This window comes from Pristiophorus japonicus, chromosome 6 (genome assembly GCF_044704955.1).
Source record: "Pristiophorus japonicus isolate sPriJap1 chromosome 6, sPriJap1.hap1, whole genome shotgun sequence".
NCBI lineage: Eukaryota > Metazoa > Chordata > Chondrichthyes > Pristiophoridae > Pristiophorus > Pristiophorus japonicus.
The window spans coordinates 172,515,503-172,536,176 of NC_091982.1; the positions used below are offsets into that span (position 1 = coordinate 172,515,503).

At 45.6% G+C, this 20,674-nt stretch overlaps 1 protein-coding gene across 1 annotated transcript; it reads left to right on the forward strand.

Moving 5' to 3' along the window:
* The first annotated feature begins 1,579 nt into the window (after window positions 1-1,579).
* Window positions 1,580-14,098, forward strand: LOC139266224 (G-protein coupled receptor 55-like). Its single transcript, XM_070884053.1, has 3 exons — window positions 1,580-1,716; window positions 7,006-7,147; window positions 13,151-14,098. The coding sequence occupies exon 3, from the start codon at window positions 13,169-13,171 to the stop codon at window positions 14,096-14,098; it is 930 nt and encodes a 309-aa protein (XP_070740154.1). The 5' UTR covers window positions 1,580-1,716; window positions 7,006-7,147; window positions 13,151-13,168.
* Window positions 14,099-20,674: the final 6,576 nt, after the last annotated feature.

The following is a 20,674-nucleotide window of genomic DNA, read 5'->3' on the forward strand; positions in this document are numbered from 1 at the left end:
TCGGCGGGGGGGGGAGTAGGGTGTCGGGGTCGGGTCGGCGGGGGGGGGGAGCAGGTGTCGGGTCGGGTCTGGTCGGCGGCGGGGGGGGGGAGCAGGTGTCAGGTCGGGTCGGGTCTGGTCGGCGGGGGTGGGAGATGGGGAGCCGGTGTCGGGTCCTGTCGGGTCTGGTCGGCTGCGGGGGGGGGGGGAGCGGGTGTCGGGTCCTGTCGGGGGCGGGGAGCAGGAGCTGGCTGTGGGAGGAGCCTTCTTCACGCAGCCCCAGTGAGGCCATTCAGTCAGGACTCGGGGTTGCGTGTTTCGGGCCCCTCCCACACAGTTCGGCGCCTGGAGCTACTGCACTTGCGTGCCGACTGTAGCGCGCATGTGCAGAGGTCCCGGCACTGTTTTCAGCGCCGATATCTGGCTCCGCCCCCCCACAGCTCGTGCTGGCTGCGCCGAGGGCCAGAGGACCTGTAAGTAGGTGGAGAATACCGAGGATTTTTTTAGGCTCCGTTTTCAGCGCGAAAAACGGGTGCCCAGCTCGGAGGGGCGCCCGTTTTTTTTCTTGTGGAAACTTGGGCCCAAGGGGTTGGAAGTTTGAACATCACATAGACACAGACATCCAGCTTCTCATGTTGCATGTGCAAGTAAATGAGGCTGCATCATGCAGCTAGATTTTTTTGGACATTAGTTTTGTGGGCTCACCTTTACTTTAATTGTTCCAGCTTACAGCTAGAAAGTATGATTTTCAGCAGTTCAGACATGCACATGAAGCTATGGGCGAGCTGTAAGGCTGTTTCAATGCTCTGCACGTGACCTCGGTCAAGGTGCGGGGGAACGCTTTATCGCATGTAAACTTTCATCTATTTTGTGTCAGAAAATGTTGGGTAATCTTACTTTGGCCAATTTTTCAAGGCTAACAAATTATTTTCTCATGTGCTCCCAAGTCCTCTGAATGTGAAATAATCCTTTGTGTTACCTCCTCCCAGCGAGTGCAGGTGACTTTCCTATGAGGAAGGTGTCCTCACTGTGCCATTACTTTCCAGCAATGCACTTTCTGCCTGTGAACCTCATGAAGCCTACAAAATAAGGCTCCCTTTTAAGTGGCAATGCAGTAATTTTAAGCACCATATCTGCATCAGATTTTCAAATCGCTCTATCTCCACTTGTTCTCAGTGACAGACCCAATCCAGGCCGGAGCATTTTACTGAATATGTAATTAGACCAACCCTGGAAAGATTTGGCAAGTTAAGCCGTTCCTGCAATGAATGCACAAAGCGCAAAGAACAGCAGGGCTGTTAAATTTGCTCTTACATTCCTCACTTTAGCTCATACTCACAAGACACACATAATCAAACATTCATCGACTGCTAACAGTAATGTAATTACAACTCATCATAAAGATGTTATCAGAATTCCACTTCACTGTTCAATCATTATCAAAGAAGCAGGAAATTAGCTCAGCAGCCTTATACCAACACAAATCGAAGACAACTTTAATTGAATGCGAATAAACTTCACCCAGAAGTGACTATTTACTTGACTGGTAAGTAATATCCTAAAAGTTAACTTTTTTCTCCTTTTCACATATTTAGTTGGAATGCTCTTCACAAGAAAACCAGTCTGAAATGTTTGCAGAACTTCCACAAATACAGTGACTACAGTCGGGGAACGACAGCATAGTGTTTATGTTACTGGACTAGAAATCCAGAGGCCTGGACTAATGACGCAGAGCAAGTGAGTTTAAATCCCACCATGGTGGCTGGGGAATTTATATTCAGTTAATTTAATAAATCTGGAATAAAAAAGCTCGTATCAGTAATGTTGAGGCTCACTAAAAACTGCCGTCCTTACCCGGTCTGGCCTATATGTGACTCCAGACCCACAACAATGTGGTTGACTCTTAACCAAATCACTACAATCGTGGAGGGGGTGAAGCCTGGGGCCATGGCAGTCCTTGTTATTGTCTTGGAGCACTGGAGGCCCCAGAGAATATGGAGGCAGAGCAGAAACAGGGCATTAAATTTATCACAGCTCTTTTAACTTAAATATCACCCCGTTTCCAGCAACGGGGTTAGATAAAGCTGGCCGATGTATGACCAATGGTCCCTTTAAATGGTTTTATTTTAATAGGCCCCTTTAACTTGCATAAAATTTACAAGAACCGTGGCTCCAATATTTATAGGTAAGCGGGAAATGGGTGGGACAATCCCAAATTGAACGGCAAGACCTCATTATAATTTAATTCTTCCATTTCCCGCATGGCAGCTGACCAAACCAACAGCCTGGCCGTGAGCTGGGCAGGAAAATCAGCGGCAGGAAGCTGCAGCCCATGACCCTTGGGGACGGTCCCCGCAATCACGATCCTGGGGCAGGCTGCAGTTGGGGGGAGAGGTCGCCGATCGCGGCAGGGGGGAGAGAGGGGCCGCGATTGGCAGAAGGGAAGTTGAAGGCTTCCCTGAGGGGCTGTGGAAGCACTCCTGCTCCTCCTGACCCATAGCACTCGCCTTCTGGAGCCAGCGGCTCCCTCCACAGTTTTGCTGCCGGGTTTCCCGAGCCCCAGGAGACGTGGCTAGCTGCATTAAATTTAAATCATGCTCCCAATTGTATTGTGGGAGCTTGATTTAAATATGTTAATGAAGTGCCCTGCTTCTCTAAGACGGGATACTCACACAGCTCAAAACCCGCCACCGTAAAAACGGACAACGGGCGTGTATGTGGCAGGTTGGGGGCGCGTTCCCTATTTGTGGGGGTTTAACACCGCCCCTCCCAACCATATTGGGAGTGTTATTATCAAGGTCCTTGTCTCCTGCTAACATTGCCTTGCCTTCTTTTGCTGGAGAGTAAGAAAAGGAGAGGGAGCAGCACTTCCTTCCATTAGTTAGTTTGGGGTACTTTTAAGGTTTGGTGATAATGCAACAGGGGCGATATCGATTGATAAGTAAATGGCAAGGAAAATCAGGCAGGTGTATAACGGGCAACCGATCCAATATCACCCATTTTAGACTAACACCAAAAGTTATAATTACCCCCAACATTACACAGCTCGACAGGCTGTGAATGGAGGTCCAGTTCAGGAGGTCAGCCACTACCACAGATGAAGGCAAGACAAGTTGAAAAGGGGTTCAATTATGGGCACATTGTCATTCAACTACACACAGACAAGGACAAAAACGTTTTAAACTAATGCAGTCAGGGTTTTGCTTTTAAATATCATGCTTTGGCCTACGGCCTGCTGTCAAACAGCTTAACAATGGAGCAATAAGAAGCTTTTGAGCTGAGAATGTACCTACAAGTGTATTACTTGTACTCTACTCTGCCATGACTGGCGGGAGGGATGGGGTTCCTCAGTATGGTCTAGGTCAGCCCATGTTTCACTCATATCTGGTGGGTTGCTTCTGATCCCTCCACGCCCCCCCCCGTGACTGCTATTTCCAACTCAAGTCATCAAATCATCATAGGTAGTCCCTCGGAGTCGAGGATGTTTGCTTCCACACTAATATGGGTCCTCAGGTGACTGAAGAGTCCAATGTGGGACCTACAGTCTCTGTCACAGGTGGGGCAAACGGTGGTTGAAGGATCAGGTGGGTGGGTTGCCTGGGTTGCCACGCGCTCCTTCCGTTGTCGACACTTGGCTTCAGCTTGCTCTCAGCGAAGAGACTCGTGGTGTTCAGCGCCTTCCCAGATGCTTTTCCCCCACTTTGGGCTGTATTGGGCCAGGGATTCCCAGGTGTCGGTGGGGATGTTACATTTTTTCAAGGAGGCTTTAAGGCTTCCTGCTGCTTCACAGCTGTGATTACTTCAATGCAACAGTCAGGGCTGTGGGGGCACTGTTCACTCTCCTAAAATTATCAATCCCACCTCTAGTTTCAGGAAGCCATGGTAATGCTCCAGTTCTCTCATATTTTAAATTGCGGCCTAGAAATTTTTTCTGCTTTCTTCTAGTTGTTGCAATTTTTTGATGTGGATAATAGTTAAGACAAGAAGCAGCTTCCTGCAAGTTCCTGAGCTATTTCCAGAAGGGAACAGGATAAACTTATATCGGGCTAGCCTGAAGCTAGCAGCAGCTAGACTGCCCATTATTCTCCAAGGTGTAAGATTTGTAAATCTCTGGCATTAGCTTGACAGCAAGAAGGATTCTTTCAAAACAATTTGGAATAGTTTATTAAACACACACACATACACATCAAACAGCAGTCGTAAGCTATCCTACGGATCTACTTTGTTACAACAGATACAATGATGTTACAATAAAAATGGTATACTTTAATTCTCTCTGGCAAAGCACACGGCCTGCTTCTTTATGTGTAGAGGGAGGTCCTGCTTTTGCCGTGTGCTAAAGAAAAGAGAGAAGAAGAGAAGAAGAGACCCAGCAATCTTTGGCTTGACTTATTATATCCCTTAAGGCCATTGTTTCTCAGAAAGCGGGTGTCGGGTCGGGTCTGATCGGCGGGGGGGGAGCGGGTGTCGGGTCGGGTCGGCGGGGGGGGGGAGCAGGTGTCGGGTCGGGTCTGATCGGCGGGGGGGGGGAGCAGGTGTCGGGTCGGGTCGGCGGGGGGGGGAGCGGGTGTCGGGTCTGGTCTGATCGGCGGGGGGGGGAGCGGGTGTCGGGTCGGGTCGGCGGGGGGGGGGAGCAGGTGTCGGGTCTGGTCGGCGGGGGGGGGAGCGGGTGTCGGGTCTGGTCTGATCAGCGGGGGGGGGAGCGGGTGTCGGGTCTGATCGGCGGGGGGGGGGAGCAGGTGTCGGGTCTGGTCGGCGGGGGGGGAGCGGGTGTCGGGTCGGGTCGGCGGGGGGGGGAGCGGGTGTCGGGTCGGGTCGGCGGGGGGGGGAGCGGGTGTCGGGTCGGGTCGGCGGGGGGGGGGAGCAGGTGTCAGGTCGGGTCGGGTCTGATCGGCGGGGGGGAGAGTAGGGTGTCGGGTCGGGTCGGGTCGGCGGGGGGGGGGGGAGCAGGTGTCGGGTCGGGTCGCGGAGGGGGGGGGAGCGGGTGTCGGGTCGGGTCTGGTCGGCGGCGGGGGGAGCGGGTGTCGGGTCGGGTCGGCGGGGGGGGGAGCAGGTGTCGGGTCTGGTCGGCGGGGGGGGGGAGCAGGTGTCGGGTCTGGTCGGCGGGGGGGGGGAGCGGGTGTCGGGTCGGGTCTGGTCGGTGGCGGGGGGGGGAGCAGGTGTCAGGTCGGGGCGGGTCTGATCGGCGGCGGGGGGGAGCAGGTGTCGGGTCTAGTCGGCGGGGGGGGGAGCAGGTGTCGGGTCTAGTTGGTGGGGGGGGTGAGCAGGTGTCGGGTCTAGTCGGCGGGGGGGGGAGCAGGTGTCGGGTCTGGTCGGCGGGGGGGGGGAGCGGGTGTCGGGTCGGGTCTGGTCGGCGGCGGGGGGAGCGGGTGTCGGGTCTGGTCGGCGGGGGGGGGGAGCAGGTGTCGGGTCTGGTCGGCGGGGGGGGGGAGCAGGTGTCGGGTCTAGTCGGCGGGGGGGGGAGCAGGTGTCGGGTCTAGTCGGCGGGGGGGGGGAGCAGGTGTCGGGTCGGGTCGGGTCTGGTCGGCGGCGGGGGGGGGGAGCAGGTGTCAGGTCGGGTCGGGTCTGGTCGGCGGGGGTGGGAGATGGGGAGCCGGTGTCGGGTCCTGTCGGGTCTGGTCGGCTGCGGGGGGGGGGGGGAGCGGGTGTCGGGTCCTGTCGGGGGCGGAGAGCAGGAGCTGGCTGTGGGAGGAGCCTTCTTCACGCAGCCCCAGTGAGGCCATTCAGTCAGGACTAGGGGTTGCGTGTTTCGGGCCCCTCCCACACAGTTCGGCGCCTGGAGCTACTGCACTTGCGTGCCGACTGTAGCGCGCATGTGCAGAGGTCCCGGCACTGTTTTCAGCGCCGGTACCTGGCTCCGCCCCCCCACAGCTCGTGCTGGCTGCGCCGAGGGCCAGAGGACCTGTAAGTAGGTGGAGAATACCGAGGATTTTTTTAGGCTCCGTTTTCAGCGCGAAAAACGGGCGCCCAGCTCGGAGGGGCGCCCGTTTTTTTTCTTGTGGAAACTTGGGCCCAAGGGGTTGGAAGTTTGAACATCACATAGACACAGACATCCAGCTTCTCATGTTGCATGTGCAAGTAAATGAGGCTGCATCATGCAGCTAGATTTTTTTGGACATTAGTTTTGTGGGCTCACCTTTACTTTAATTGTTCCAGCTTACAGCTAGAAAGTATGATTTTCAGCAGTTCAGACATGCACATGAAGCTATGGGCGAGCTGTAAGGCTGTTTCAATGCTCTGCACGTGACCTCGGTCAAGGTGCGGGGGAACGCTTTATCGCATGTAAACTTTCATCTATTTTGTGTCAGAAAATGTTGGGTAATCTTACTTTGGCCAATTTTTCAAGGCTAACAAATTATTTTCTCATGTGCTCCCAAGTCCTCTGAATGTGAAATAATCCTTTGTGTTACCTCCTCCCAGCGAGTGCAGGTGACTTTCCTATGAGGAAGGTGTCCTCACTGTGCCATTACTTTCCAGCAATGCACTTTCTGCCTGTGAACCTCATGAAGCCTACAAAATAAGGCTCCCTTTTAAGTGGCAATGCAGTAATTTTAAGCACCATATCTGCATCAGATTTTCAAATCGCTCTATCTCCACTTGTTCTCAGTGACAGACCCAATCCAGGCCGGAGCATTTTACTGAATATGTAATTAGACCAACCCTGGAAAGATTTGGCAAGTTAAGCCGTTCCTGCAATGAATGCACAAAGCGCAAAGAACAGCAGGGCTGTTAAATTTGCTCTTACATTCCTCACTTTAGCTCATACTCACAAGACACACATAATCAAACATTCATCGACTGCTAACAGTAATGTAATTACAACTCATCATAAAGATGTTATCAGAATTCCACTTCACTGTTCAATCATTATCAAAGAAGCAGGAAATTAGCTCAGCAGCCTTATACCAACACAAATAGAAGACAACTTTAATTGAATGCGAATAAACTTCACCCAGAAGTGACTATTTACTTGACTGGTAAGTAATATCCTAAAAGTTAACTTTTTTCTCCTTTCCACATATTTAGTTGGAATGCTCTTCACAAGAAAACCAGTCTGAAATGTTTGCAGAACTTCCACAAATACAGTGACTACAGTCGGGGAACGACAGCATAGTGTTTATGTTACTGGACTAGAAATCCAGAGGCCTGGACTAATGACGCAGAGCAAGTGAGTTTAAATCCCACCATGGTGGCTGGGGAATTTATATTCAGTTAATTTAATAAATCTGGAATAAAAAAGCTCGTATCAGTAATGTTGAGGCTCACTAAAAACTGCCGTCCTTACCCGGTCTGGCCTATATGTGACTCCAGACCCACAACAATGTGGTTGACTCTTAACCAAATCACTACAATCGTGGAGGGGGTGAAGCCTGGGGCCATGGCAGTCCTTGTTATTGTCTTGGAGCACTGGAGGCCCCAGAGAATATGGAGGCAGAGCAGAAACAGGGCATTAAATTTATCACAGCTCTTTTAACTTAAATATCACCCCGTTTCCAGCAACGGGGTTAGATAAAGCTGGCCGATGTATGACCAATGGTCCCTTTAAATGGTTTTATTTTAATAGGCCTCTTTAACTTGCATAAAATTTACAAGAACCGTGGCTCCAATATTTATAGGTAAGCGGGAAATGGGTGGGACAATCCCAAATTGAACGGCAAGACCTCATTATAATTTAATTCTTCCATTTCCCGCATGGCAGCTGACCAAACCAACAGCCTGGCCGTGAGCTGGGCAGGAAAATCAGCGGCAGGAAGCCGCAGCCCATGACCCTTGGGGACGGTCCCCGCAATCACGATCCTGGGGCAGGCTGCAGTTGGGGGGAGAGGTCGCCGATCGCGGCAGGGGGGAGAGAGGGGCCGCGATTGGCAGAAGGGAAGTTGAAGGCTTCCCTGAGGGGCTGTGGAAGCACTCCTGCTCCTCCTGACCCATAGCACTCGCCTTCTGGAGCCAGCGGCTCCCTCCACAGTTTTGCTGCCGGGTTTCCCGAGCCCCAGGAGACGTGGCTAGCTGCATTAAATTTAAATCATGCTCCCAATTGTATTGTGGGAGCTTGATTTAAATATGTTAATGAAGTGCCCTGCTTCTCTAAGACGGGATACTCACACAGCTCAAAACCCGCCACCGTAAAAACGGACAACGGGCGTGTATGTGGCAGGTTGGGGGCACGTTCCCTATTTGTGGGGGTTTAACACCGCCCCTCCCAACCATATTGGGAGTGTTATTATCAAGGTCCTTGTCTCCTGCTAACATTGCCTTGCCTTCTTTTGCTGGAGAGTAAGAAAAGGAGAGGGAGCAGCACTTCCTTCCATTAGTTAGTTTGGGGTACTTTTAAGGTTTGGTGATAATGCAACAGGGGCGATATCGATTGATAAGTAAATGGCAAGGAAAATCAGGCAGGTGTATAACGGGCAACCGATCCAATATCACCCATTTTAGACTAACACCAAAAGTTATAATTACCCCCAACATTACACAGCTCGACAGGCTGTGAATGGAGGTCCAGTTCAGGAGGTCAGCCACTACCACAGATGAAGGCAAGACAAGTTGTAAAGGGGTTCAATTATGGGCACATTGCCATTCAACTACACACAGACAAGGACAAAAACGTTTTAAACTAATGCAGTCAGGGTTTTGCTTTTAAATATCATGCTTTGGCCTACGGTCTGCTGTCAAACAGCTTAGCAATGGAGCAATAAGAAGCTTTTGAGCTGAGAATGTACCTACAAGTGTATTACTTGTACTCTACTCTGCCATGACTGGCGGGAGGGATGGGGTTCCTCAGTATGGTCTAGGTCAGCCCATGTTTCACTCATATCTGGTGGGTTGCTTCTGATCCCTCCACGCCCCCCCCCGTGACTGCTATTTCCAACTCAAGTCATCAAATCATCATAGGTAGTCCCTCGGAGTCGAGGATGTTTGCTTCCACACTAATATGGGTCCTCAGGTGACTGAAGAGTCCAATGTGGGACCTACAGTCTCTGTCACAGGTGGGGCAAACGGTGGTTGAAGGATCAGGTGGGTGGGTTGCCTGGGTTGCCACGCGCTCCTTCCGTTGTCGACACTTGGCTTCAGCTTGCTCTCAGCGAAGAGACTCGTGGTGTTCAGCACCTTCCCAGATGCTTTTCCCCCACTTTGGGCTGTATTGGGCCAGGGATTCCCAGGTGTCGGTGGGGATGTTACATTTTTTCAAGGAGGCTTTAAGGCTTCCTGCTGCTTCACAGCTGTGATTACTTCAATGCAACAGTCAGGGCTGTGGGGGCACTGTTCACTCTCCTAAAATTATCAATCCCACCTCTAGTTTCAGGAAACCATGGTAATGCTCCAGTTCTCTCATATTTTAAATTGCGGCCTAGAAATTTTTTCTGCTTTCTTCTAGTTGTTGCAATTTTTTGATGTGGATAATAGTTAAGACAAGAAGCAGCTTCCTGCAAGTTCCTGAGCTATTTCCAGAAGGGAACAGGATAAACTTATATCGGGCTAGCCTGAAGCTAGCAGCAGCTAGACTGCCCATTATTCTCCAAGGTGTAAGATTTGTAAATCTCTGGCATTAGCTTGACAGCAAGAAGGATTCTTTCAAAACAATTTGGAATAGTTTATTAAACACACACACATACACATCAAACAGCAGTCGTAAGCTATCCTACGGATCTACTTTGTTACAACAGATACAATGATGTTACAATAAAAATGGTATACTTTAATTCTCTCTGGCAAAGCACACGGCCTGCTTCTTTATGTGTAGAGGGAGGTCCTGCTTTTGCCGTGTGCTAAAGAAAAGAGAGAAGAAGAGAAGAAGAGACCCAGCAATCTTTGGCTTGACTTATTATATCCCTTAAGGCCATTGTTTCTCAGAAAGCCTCAGGGTTGTGTCTTGGTTCCAGGGCCATTCCTGATTGGCTTTTCCTCATACATGTGTCTGTCTGGTGGACCGGTGCCATTCCTTGATTAGGTTAATAACCTTCCAATTAACATCTTTTCTAGTTTGGTGAGTTTCAAAGCCATGGAGACATGAACTTGGGGAAGTCATCCATTTTGTTTCTTTCAACACTGCAGCTTTTCCGTGTAATCTACACTTTTAACATTTATATATATATATAATATATATATATGTATATACAGAATCAATTTTATCATTACTAAATTATTCTTACATAAGTGACCAAAATAAAGATCCATGGGATTAGGTCATAAATCCCCTTGTTAGATTCATAGGGGAAGCTATAACAAGCAGTAAACAATTTTCAGCACCAATTAGTTAGGTTAGGTTAGGTTCGGATCAACACAAAAGCAGAAAAATATTACGTGAGATCTTTGATCAAAAAGAGTGAGATAGAATGAAAACCCATTTAAATATATGGAGCTATGTTTATATTAAATCTGCCACAAAAAGTTGCTTATAACTAAACAAGGCCAGGACTATATGGCAATTTACAGTTGGTTTTTTAATTAGCCAAGGTGAAAGATTAAGGTCTAATTTAATAGTAGGAAAGGAGACAAGATGAATCTTGAAACCTAAAGATTGAAGAAGATCAGAATGATGGAGGTATTGAGTTCCACTGTTTTTAAGGACCCAAACTATGCAATGAGTCCTGATTTCACACTAGGTTTGGTATGATGAAAAGCATGTAAGAAGGCATATTTGGAGTATAGAACAGACAATAGAGGAAAGCTCAAAGGAGCACTGATCACAGTAATATTAATAAACTACAGAGGCAAGAAAAGTTATGATGGAGAGTTGAAGGCTAGAAGTGAGAGAGGGTCACTTATCAAATGGCACGCTTTTCCATTTATTCTGCCCAGGAGTACAAGAGAATTGCTAAGAGAGCCTCCCTCCATATGAGAGCACTATTCAAGTCTTGGATGAATTTTCCATTCTTAAAAAAAGAGTAATTGCAGTGAAAATCAGTGTTCAACATGAAAAACGATCAAAATATATAATAGTTCTATTCAAAGTCAAAAGAAATAGTGAGGCCAAAAATTCCAATAGATGACAAAAAACTAATGGTGAGTGATTACAGATGAGAAGTGATGGCTGCTTTAGACCTGCAGCATACAGGAAGAAATTGCAAGGTCAATTTTCCTCCATTAATACCCTGTGTGCATCTACTTCCAGAGTGTTAGGGGGAGGACAAGGGAGGGCACAGACTAATTGCACCCGGTCTCTCCCTCATTTGTGTTTCATATGCATTTTCAATCATGTGTTGGGCAGGACCAGAAATATTGCACCCGAGATTGCATGCAAAGGGAATTGACTTCAATATGCCCCTCACAGCAACTTCCTCCCTTAATGCTGCTCACAGGTAATGTGCAAAACTGACCATTCTCAGTAGCTAGGGTCTGTCTGAAATTCACACTATTTTAAAGGGACAGGCGCAATAGATTTGGAGTAGCGTATTGACTTCTGGACAATTAAAAAACAAAACTTGCAAAGTTATTTTGTTGCAATTAGGTTTCATATTGTCCAGAAGCTTTGAAGGAGAGCCAAAGTAATAGAAAATCCAATGGAAAGGGCAGAGTGAGGTATGAAACATTTCATAATACCTCACTGAGATAAAAGGTCGAAGAAATGAAAGTATTACTTGGAAATAGGAAAAGACAATTGGACTAAATTGAGAGTGGGGTGGGGGGGTTGGGGGGAGAGAAGATTCTAAACCCCCAAAATGAGTGGGTTTGAGTTGGGTGAGATGTGAAAATGAAAAAAATCTCAAACCTGAGCCCAATCTGCTGTGAACCCACCCACTTCTGGTTTCACCAGAGACGGGACGGGAGCGGGCAACCAACCTGCTCCCAGGATGCTGTTTGATCATTTAAGTATCATAATGAGGCTCCGTGCCTCAGATTTAACCTACCTTGCAGGTTTAAACCTGGCCGGTCGAGTTTTCCGTGCCTCGGGAAGCCCGGCAGCTAAAGGGAGGTGAGAACTGCTTACTCGAAAAAGTAAGTGCCTTTACAGCACTGCGTGTGGGACAGGAGGAGCATGAGTGCTGTAAAGGCTGCTTCCCTGAGTGCTATCCACTCTGCCTCGCCCCATCCCCATTCAAAGACACCCTGTGATCAGACCCAACCCCCCGCATGTTTTGGAATTGGAACCCCGTGATTGGACCCCGCAGGATGAGATCGAACCCTCCCCGGGATCAGAGATCAGGCCCTGCCCATGCTACCACTAACCCAGCTGCAGGCTTCCTACCTATTCCTGGGCTGCAGCCTCCTCCAGTGCATTCCCCGCCCGACAGGGAGCCAAGCCTCTCAATCAGGCTGGCTTCTGGGCAGAGAACCAGATAGAAATAAAGACATACGCTGTGACATTAAAACTGCATAGCATGCGGGGACTAAAACCCCCCTTCTGCCCACGAAACCCATTCAGTAATCATCGGGGCCAATATATCTGTTGCAGGGCACTTAGCAGTAAATCTGAGGCATTGGTCCGACAACACAGATACAATGTAAAAGTAAGGATTGACAATGAGAAAAAGGTCTAGAATCGCTAATTTACTGTCACAGGTTTGCTGATAGGTGAGTTATTTAACAAATAGCAAATGGCTCTGCATTAATGCTGGCCTGATCAGTGGAAGAGGAGAGGTAGAGGCATTGTTGATGGTGAATACTGAAGCTGCCAAGTGGGTTTAGGGGAGGGAGAGTTAGAGTTGATGTGATTGTCTTTGAAAAATGTTGAAATAATCTAGAAATCGTTATGGTTAGAAGTGACAGCGACTGAGGATAAAATTCAGTGAGATGAGGGATATGGAGATTTGACCATAGGATGATTAGTAGCAAGGACATCAGCACCTGTACCTTCTTTAGATAAAAAGTTGGAGTAGAAGATGTAAGAAGAAAATTTGGAAGGGGAAGATGCAGAAAAAAGTGAAACTTAGCTTCCAGTGAGAAACAAAAGATGAGGGCAAGGTGACTAGAAATGGAAAAGTAGAGGGACAATGTTCCAGAAGTGCAATCTGAAGAGAGAAGAAAAATCAGAAGACTGGGTACATAAACTATGGATCTTCAGATGCGTTTGTATTGTTCATGATGTCGATGGAGAGCAGAAAAAAACAAGCTGTCACCGTAGTAATTGACTCAAAATTGAACTCCAAAAGGAGTTACCAGAAATATGTCTACATCAGTTTTGCCTTCTGCAGATTCAGTTCCCATGTTGATCTATTTTGTTTTTTTACAGCGGAAACAAAATGCAAAGATGAACTGTAGCGGTGAGGTCAATGAGCTTGTTCAGCTCTTTCAGCTTGTGGTCTACATTCCTATTTTCATCATTGGATTAATAATCAACGCACTGGCCTTGTGGGCATTCTGCTGGAAATTAAGGAAATGGACAGAGACCACTATCTATGTGATAAACTTGGCTGTGTCTGATACCGTGCTCCTTTTTTCCTTGCCTTTCAAAATATTCAGCAGTAAGAAGTGGACCAGGAATAGCATTCCGCTATGCATATTTGCTGAATCTCTGTACTTTGTGAATATGTATGCCAGCATATTTATCATTACTTGCATAAGTGTTGATCGATACATTGCAATAAAGCATCCTTTTAGGGCAAAGGCATTGCGATCTCCAAAGAAAGCAGCAGCCTTGTGTGCTACAATCTGGATAATCATATGTTCGTGCAGTGTATTCATCTACCAAAAATATATTCACCAGCTATCCAAAGAGAAAATAGATTGCTTCCAGCAAGTATCGTTTGAAGATGATATTTATGCAACTGTTCCCTTGTGCATAGTAGGATTCATGATCCCACTGATCATTGTGACTTTTTGCTCAGTTCAAATCATCCAAGCACTTAGGCAAAGTAAAATGACAAATTCAGGAGAGCTCACCACCACAAAAACCTTACGAATTATTGCTACAAGTGCTATCATCTTTGCCATTTGCTTTACGCCTGTACACATTGGATACTTTCTTCAATGGTTGCCAACATTTAATGAAGACTGTAGCAGGCGACAGTATGTAAATTCATTCCTTCAGGTGTCAACCTGCATAGCCAATATAAACTGCTGCCTTGATGGATTTGGGTATTATTTTGTTTCCACTGAGGTTTGTGAGATTTTCAAATTGCAGCTTAAAAAGCCAAAGAATCTGATAGCAACAAGTAACATAGTAACAATCTGTACTTAACAGAATGAGATTAATGAGAACTTTCATTCTATAATGAACATTCCCATAGTCGAAATTCATTAAGAATACCTTAAATAACTATACTTTCAATTAATTTATCATTTAATTCTGAATTATGATAAGCATTTCTAAATGTATAAAAAGCTGTAACTAAATTAATATGTAAAAATAGTTAAAAGAGGATGAACCACATATTTTAGTTCAATATCTTGCTTAATGAATAAGAATAATAAAATGAATATAATTTTGGGAGCTGTTCAATGATAAGAAAATACTTGGGGAAAAAATTAAAATAACTGGAGATAATCACATTAAACTGCTTGGTAGAAAAGGTGTTTGAGTGTTGTCCCTACAGTCTTTTTTAAGGTAGCAGCTTGTTTTTTCTGTTCCACATTTATGTCACTTGTAGATACATTGAATGGCTGCATCTGATATCCAGTTGCCTTTTAATATGCATGACATTTGCATGTCTAATTATAATTTTTCAAAAATAAAATGTGTTGTATATGCAGACTATGGATATACTCTCTGTGTAGTCACTGTGTGGTTGCATAAGATGGAGACTTGTTTACCTGATGTACCATCAATAAGGTTTACACTGTGTATATACATGCTGGCACCACTAGAGGGTGTAACTGGTGGAGACCGGGGGTTTCCTGCCCTGGTGGCAGGGCCCAGTATAAAAGGCTGCACACCATGCTTGTGCCTCACTCAGGAGTTTGGAATAAAGGATCAAGGTCACTACAGTTTGAGTACAACACATTGCCTCATGGAGTCATTCATAAGTACATTACAGACATAATATAATGGATACAGGTAAAGGGATTGGCTTGGACAGCTCCAGATGCAGAAAGGCGCACAAGGCAATTATGGTGATTTGCTTTCTTTTGTGCTGTAATTCTATGATTAATCATGATTGTAATGTCACTGGTGTAATTACATGAAGTAGTAGTCGTACACTGAGTTTTGTATCATTTACCCAAGTGTAGTAAGAACAAATAGGACAACTTTGCAGTACTGCATTATGCTCACATTAACTGTGATAGTTTCTTCAGGTACATTGGTTTAGTAGGACAACTCCACAAGCTAACTGTGTGAAACCTATAACCACTTGAAATAAATGGTAAATGCCCAATAAATTATTTCTTCCTGCAAATATAACAGATGGCACTTGTGTATAGGAACTGCGCATTTTAACCAGTCTTACTTGAGAAAGTGCTGTATACGACCATGCCTAATCAAGGTTGTATCAACTGATACCTGGAATGCTAGCTTACATTATAAAATAAACATGTAATACAATCATAGAACTGAGCAGTTTGTAAGAATAAAAGTGTATATTAATGATAGAATTGATATGGGATGTATGTAATAAAGGTGAATTTAGTGTGTATGTATAAATATCGAAGTGCAGATTACAGACAGGCTGCGGTTTGATCTCAAGAGCACAAAATGGATATATCCAAGTTCAAGTCTTCTCTTCTGGGTGGAGCTTAAGAAGCAAAAGGAACATGACTTTCAGGGTAAGCAAACCCATCGAAACTCACCAAACTATCAGAACCATTAAAAAGTGCTAATAGGAAAACAATTAACCTAATCACGGAACAGTACCATCATCATAGGCCATCCCTCGAAATCAAGGAAGACTTGCATCCACTCCAAAAATGAGTTCTCAGGTGACTGAACAGTCCAATATGGGAATTGCAGTCTCTGTCACAGGTGGGACAGACAGTCATTGAAGGAAAGGGTGGGTGGGGAGACTGGTTTGCCACAAGCTCTTTCCGCTGCCTGCGCTTGTCCTCCGCATGCTCTCGGCAAGGAGACTCGAGGTGCTCAGCGCCCTCCCGGATACTCTTCCTCCACTTAGGGTGGTTTTGGGCCAGGGATTCCCAGGTGCCAGTGGGGATGTTGCACTTTATCAAGGAGGCTTTGAGGGTTTCCTTGAAACATTTCCTCTGCCCACCTGGGGCTCGCCTGCCGTGTAGGAGTATCGAATAGAGCCCTTGCTTTGGGAGTCTCATGGCGGACATGCGGATGATGTGGCCTGCCCAACAGAGCTGGTCGAATAGGGTCAGTGCTTCGATGCTGGGGATGTTGGCCTGATTGAGAACACTGACATTGGTGCGTCTATCCTCCCAATGGATTTGCAGGATCTTGCATTGGTGGTATTTTTCCAGCGCTCTGAAGTGTCTACTGTATATGGTCCACATCTCTGAGCCCTATAGGAGGGCGGGTATCACTACAGCCCTGTAGGCCATAAGCTTGGTCCAAGATTTGAGGTCCTGGTCTTCGAACACTCTATTCCTCAGGTGACTGAAGGCTGTGCTGGCGCACTGGAGGCGGTGTTCATTCTCATTGTCGATGACTGCCCTTACTAATAGTAGGCTCCTGAGGTATGGAAAATGGTCCACGTTGGAGGAACGGCACCAGTTACTGCAGACAGTCACATGTGTGAGGAAAGCCAATAAAGAACTGTCCTTAAACTAAGACCCAATCCTGGGGCTTTACCAACTTATGTTGAGAGACAATGTACCTTAAGAGATATAAAAAGGGAACTCCAAAGCCTCTTATCTCTCTTTTTGATGACCATGTGGCAAAGCAGGAAGCCTTCCTTTACAGAACCAGAAACAAGGAAGAAAACCGCGAGATTTGCTTGACTCAGAGGGAAGTATATGTCTGTTTAAATCTGTAACTCATTACCTTACCCATTGTAATTAAGAAGCGTCCATAGCATACCAGTAGATTACTGTTTTATTCGATAGGCTACGTGCATGTGTGTGTGTTTAATAAACTTGTTCCAAATTGTTTTAAAAGTCTTGCTGTCAATTTAATGCCAGAGAGATTTAGAAATCTTACAGGTTGTTCTAGGAAGCTGCCCAGCATATAGAATACTAACAGAAATGGAACTAAAACAATCACCTAAAATGATAATTTTTAAGACTGAAAATTATGAACATCCATAGTGTAATTGTAAACATGTTAGAAATTGTCTTGTACTGGCTTTAATACAGATTTTATTGCTGACCTCAGAGTTGAGATCATTCACATTGCAGATGAACATTGCAGGGTGAATCTAACAGTTTGTTAATAGATAAGATAGATACTTCCAGTTAAACAGAACCTGTTTTGTATGTATGCCTTGAAATTCTGCTGTGATGCAGTTTAGGATGCAGCTCTATTTTTAATACAGTGCACAATATTGACTCAGAAACAAGCCCACAATGCAATCAAACAGATAGAGGTTAAATGGGAACTTCTAAAGATGTAGCAATAATGTTTTCAAATAAATTTATCTTTCTTGTATTATATACTTCAAGCAGAGATGTAATGTGAAAGTTTAAGTTATGCATAAATAAACTACAGAATTCCCAATTCGCTATTAAATCTATAAACCTGTATTTTGAATGTTTTTTTAAATAAATGTGATTCAATCTTGATTTTTGCATTACCTGGTACCTACCTGTGGAGGTTTTATGAAATAAAATAGGGGAACTGGCTACCCCCAGTGGCTCACTTGACAATGTGGCTCTAAGCCCAACAGATCAGCATGTCCCAGGCATGATCCCCAGTCTGCATCATGTTAGTTGCAGCCAATAGGCTGCTGGCAAGGTATACTGCAGTTGATCTCAATATCTGCAGGCCAAGGAGAAATAAAGAACTTACATTTATAAAGCCCTTGAACAAGTCTTCAGGATGTCCCAAAGCGTTTCAGGAATGTACGAATGCACAAGACTGGAAATTGTTCTGAAAATATCACATCCCATGGTACCCACCATGCCCTCTATCAAATTCCCCCCGTGTTTAGATCTTGTACTAAGGAATGCATAGGCCCTGTAAAATTTCAAATTTTGTTGGAATAGTCATGTTAAAGCAATTAAGTTAAAGGCACACTCTGATCCATGTGATACTATTCTATGCATTATACAACAGATTTCCCTGCAAGTTCTTTTCTGATGAGGTGGCAGTGTTTCACAGGATATGAAGATGATGAATGCAATTGCATGATTTAATACTGAGACTCAAGTACATCCCCTTAAAATAGCAAGAACATAAGAAACACTGGCATTTTCACACAATTAAATACATTTTATCTGTTAATTTGTGTATTGAATATGCATTAAATAAAGCAAAAAGAAAGGGAATAAAGAGGTTGCAGATTAGTTATTCAGGCCATGGACAGCGTGCAAGGTTAACCATTCAGGTGTATGTATCAATACGATAAAATTGGACACTGGATATATAGATGGTGAAAGCTCCGTGAATTATGATGGGTTCAATTTAATAATGTTTCTAAGGTGGTTTGGGGACTGTTAGGAAAATGTAACTTTCTTTTTTGATCCACAAGTTGTAAGGGGTGGTCTTCGGGGGGGGGGGTGGGGGGGGGTCAGCTTTCCCTTCTGACCTTATATGAGCGGTTTCGAATCGCTCCCACACCCTTGGTTCTAGACTCTGGAATTATGAAGACTGTGACAGACTTAGACAGACAATCGGTTTCAAGATAGGAAGCAGATATGGCTTTATTGTGTTTAAAAGGAAGTAAAAGGCACACCTTTAATAACACACACAGAATAGTAATACCAATATACACCGAGGGGTACAACACATTGAATAAATTGTCAACATACAGCCTGTGGGGAAAAGAAGCTTAAACTCTAAATGGGATAAAGAGGAGAATGCAGATACATTTATACAAGTTATCCCATCCTCCCCCTCCCAATTCCCCTAACCAACTAAGTTATAGCTCTGGAGGTTCAGGGGCTATGCTCACCAATCCCTTTTGACAGTTGCCAGTGAATCGCGGTTTCGGGGTTCGCTGCACTTGACCTTCTAGGCGAGCCGTACCCCGGATGGAGGAGAGGACTTCGGACTGCGTAGTCTTCAGTTGGGGTGAGTCCGTTGATGCGGTAAGTTGCGTTTTGAATGTATGGGGTAAGTACCCACTTTCTTCGGTTAGGAATAGTTTTAGTTAGTCCATTTTGGTAATTTCTCACCCGTTGGTCATTCAGAAGTAGATTGTAGAGTGGAAATAAATGTCGATTCTTTGGTTTTTGCTGAGTTGGTTTTGGTTGGTTGTTTCGCTGGTTGTGGTGGCCTGGGTTGTCAATTTGGTTGCTGACAACCTTCCGTTTCGTGGGCTTCGTGCTCGGTCAGTCCTTGATGATTTCTTGTAGCTTTCTCCACTACTCCATTTCTTCACTCCACACCTCCGGCTGCTTGTGTTCTTTTCCTTGTAAAACTGGGAATAGATATACCCCAAAAAGGCTTCCTTATCGCCCACCAAATCTGGCCCAGCTCTTTGTTTCAAGGGAGCTGCTCATTAGTTTTGAGCTCTCTTCTTTGTCAGAATTTGGCGGGCTCGTTCAGTAGTAATTGGATTATGACGTAGTAATGTGGAAAATCACCGGTTGGCATTGTTGAAGCAGTGTTTAAACTCTTGGGCTGTTGGGCTGGGCCCGTGATTTCTATAGGTCTATTTGCACACGCATACCACTAATGGTCTCCGGTGATTAGCCTGATAGCTCTTGATGCGTTTATTGTCACTAGGGAGCGAATTTTTATGTCTCACAGTTCTTGTTAGTTATCGATCGACTCATTCTCCCAGACAGATTGAATTAGCTCCAACACCCAATTCCTGAGTGAAGTCCCACCCTCTGTTCTGGCAGTCTGTTCCAAAAATGTTCCTTTAGAGATCTTAAACCTGTAAAGCTCTTAGGTATCTTCCTCAGATTTTTTCCTAGGATACCAAAATGTTCATCGAGTTCCAAATTAAATTCCTTTTCCTACGAGTCCAACCACTTGCGGGGGGGGGGGGGGGGGGGGGCAGGGGTGGTCTCCATGAATGCATTCCCTTTTATCCCCTGCATGCCTCGTCTGTCCCTTTAAACTCATTTGTGTCCCGAAGTTTTTCCTTCCATTTTAAAAGTCCAGAAAGGGATTCTTCTCCTCTGCAGGGGAAAGGTACAAGGAATCTTTGTGAAATATTGGTAAATTCTACACCATAGAAAGCGTGCAAGGTTAACCATTCAGGTGTATGTGTCAATACGATAAAATTGGACACTGGATATATAGGTGGTCAAAGCTCCGTGAATTATGATGGGCTCAAGTTAATAATGTTTCTAAGGTGGCTTGGGGACTGTTAGGAAAATTTAACTCTCTTTTTTGATCCACAAGTTTTTAACTTTCTTTTTAACCAAAGTACAGACAAAAAATAAATTTTAATGTGATTGGTGTGAAGTGTTCCAGTTGAAGTGGTGTCTTACACAGAATAATCAAAAATCTAAATGGAGCAAAATCTACGAAAGTCTGACAGTAAAAGCAAATATGACAGTATCTTGTACTTGTGCTGGCTCAAGATTACGGCAAAATGCTGTTTCCCAGGAGCACCTTGGCAATAATGACTCTCAATTGCGGCTTTACGGTTGTAAGCAAATTTCACACTGGTGTTAGTTATTACATACCACTGCATCTGTATTGATGTCCTGTGAGACATTTATCATTAATTAAATCAGATAATTGTTGGTGGATATATATGATGATGCATGTACAGTCTAATACCATCTCTTTGAGGATGTAACG

Bases quoted from the DNA above. Each gene is read 5' to 3' on its own strand.
- LOC139266224 (XM_070884053.1), top strand. From the start codon at position 13,169: ATGAACTGTAGCGGTGAGGTCAATGAGCTTGTTCAGCTCTTTCAGCTT.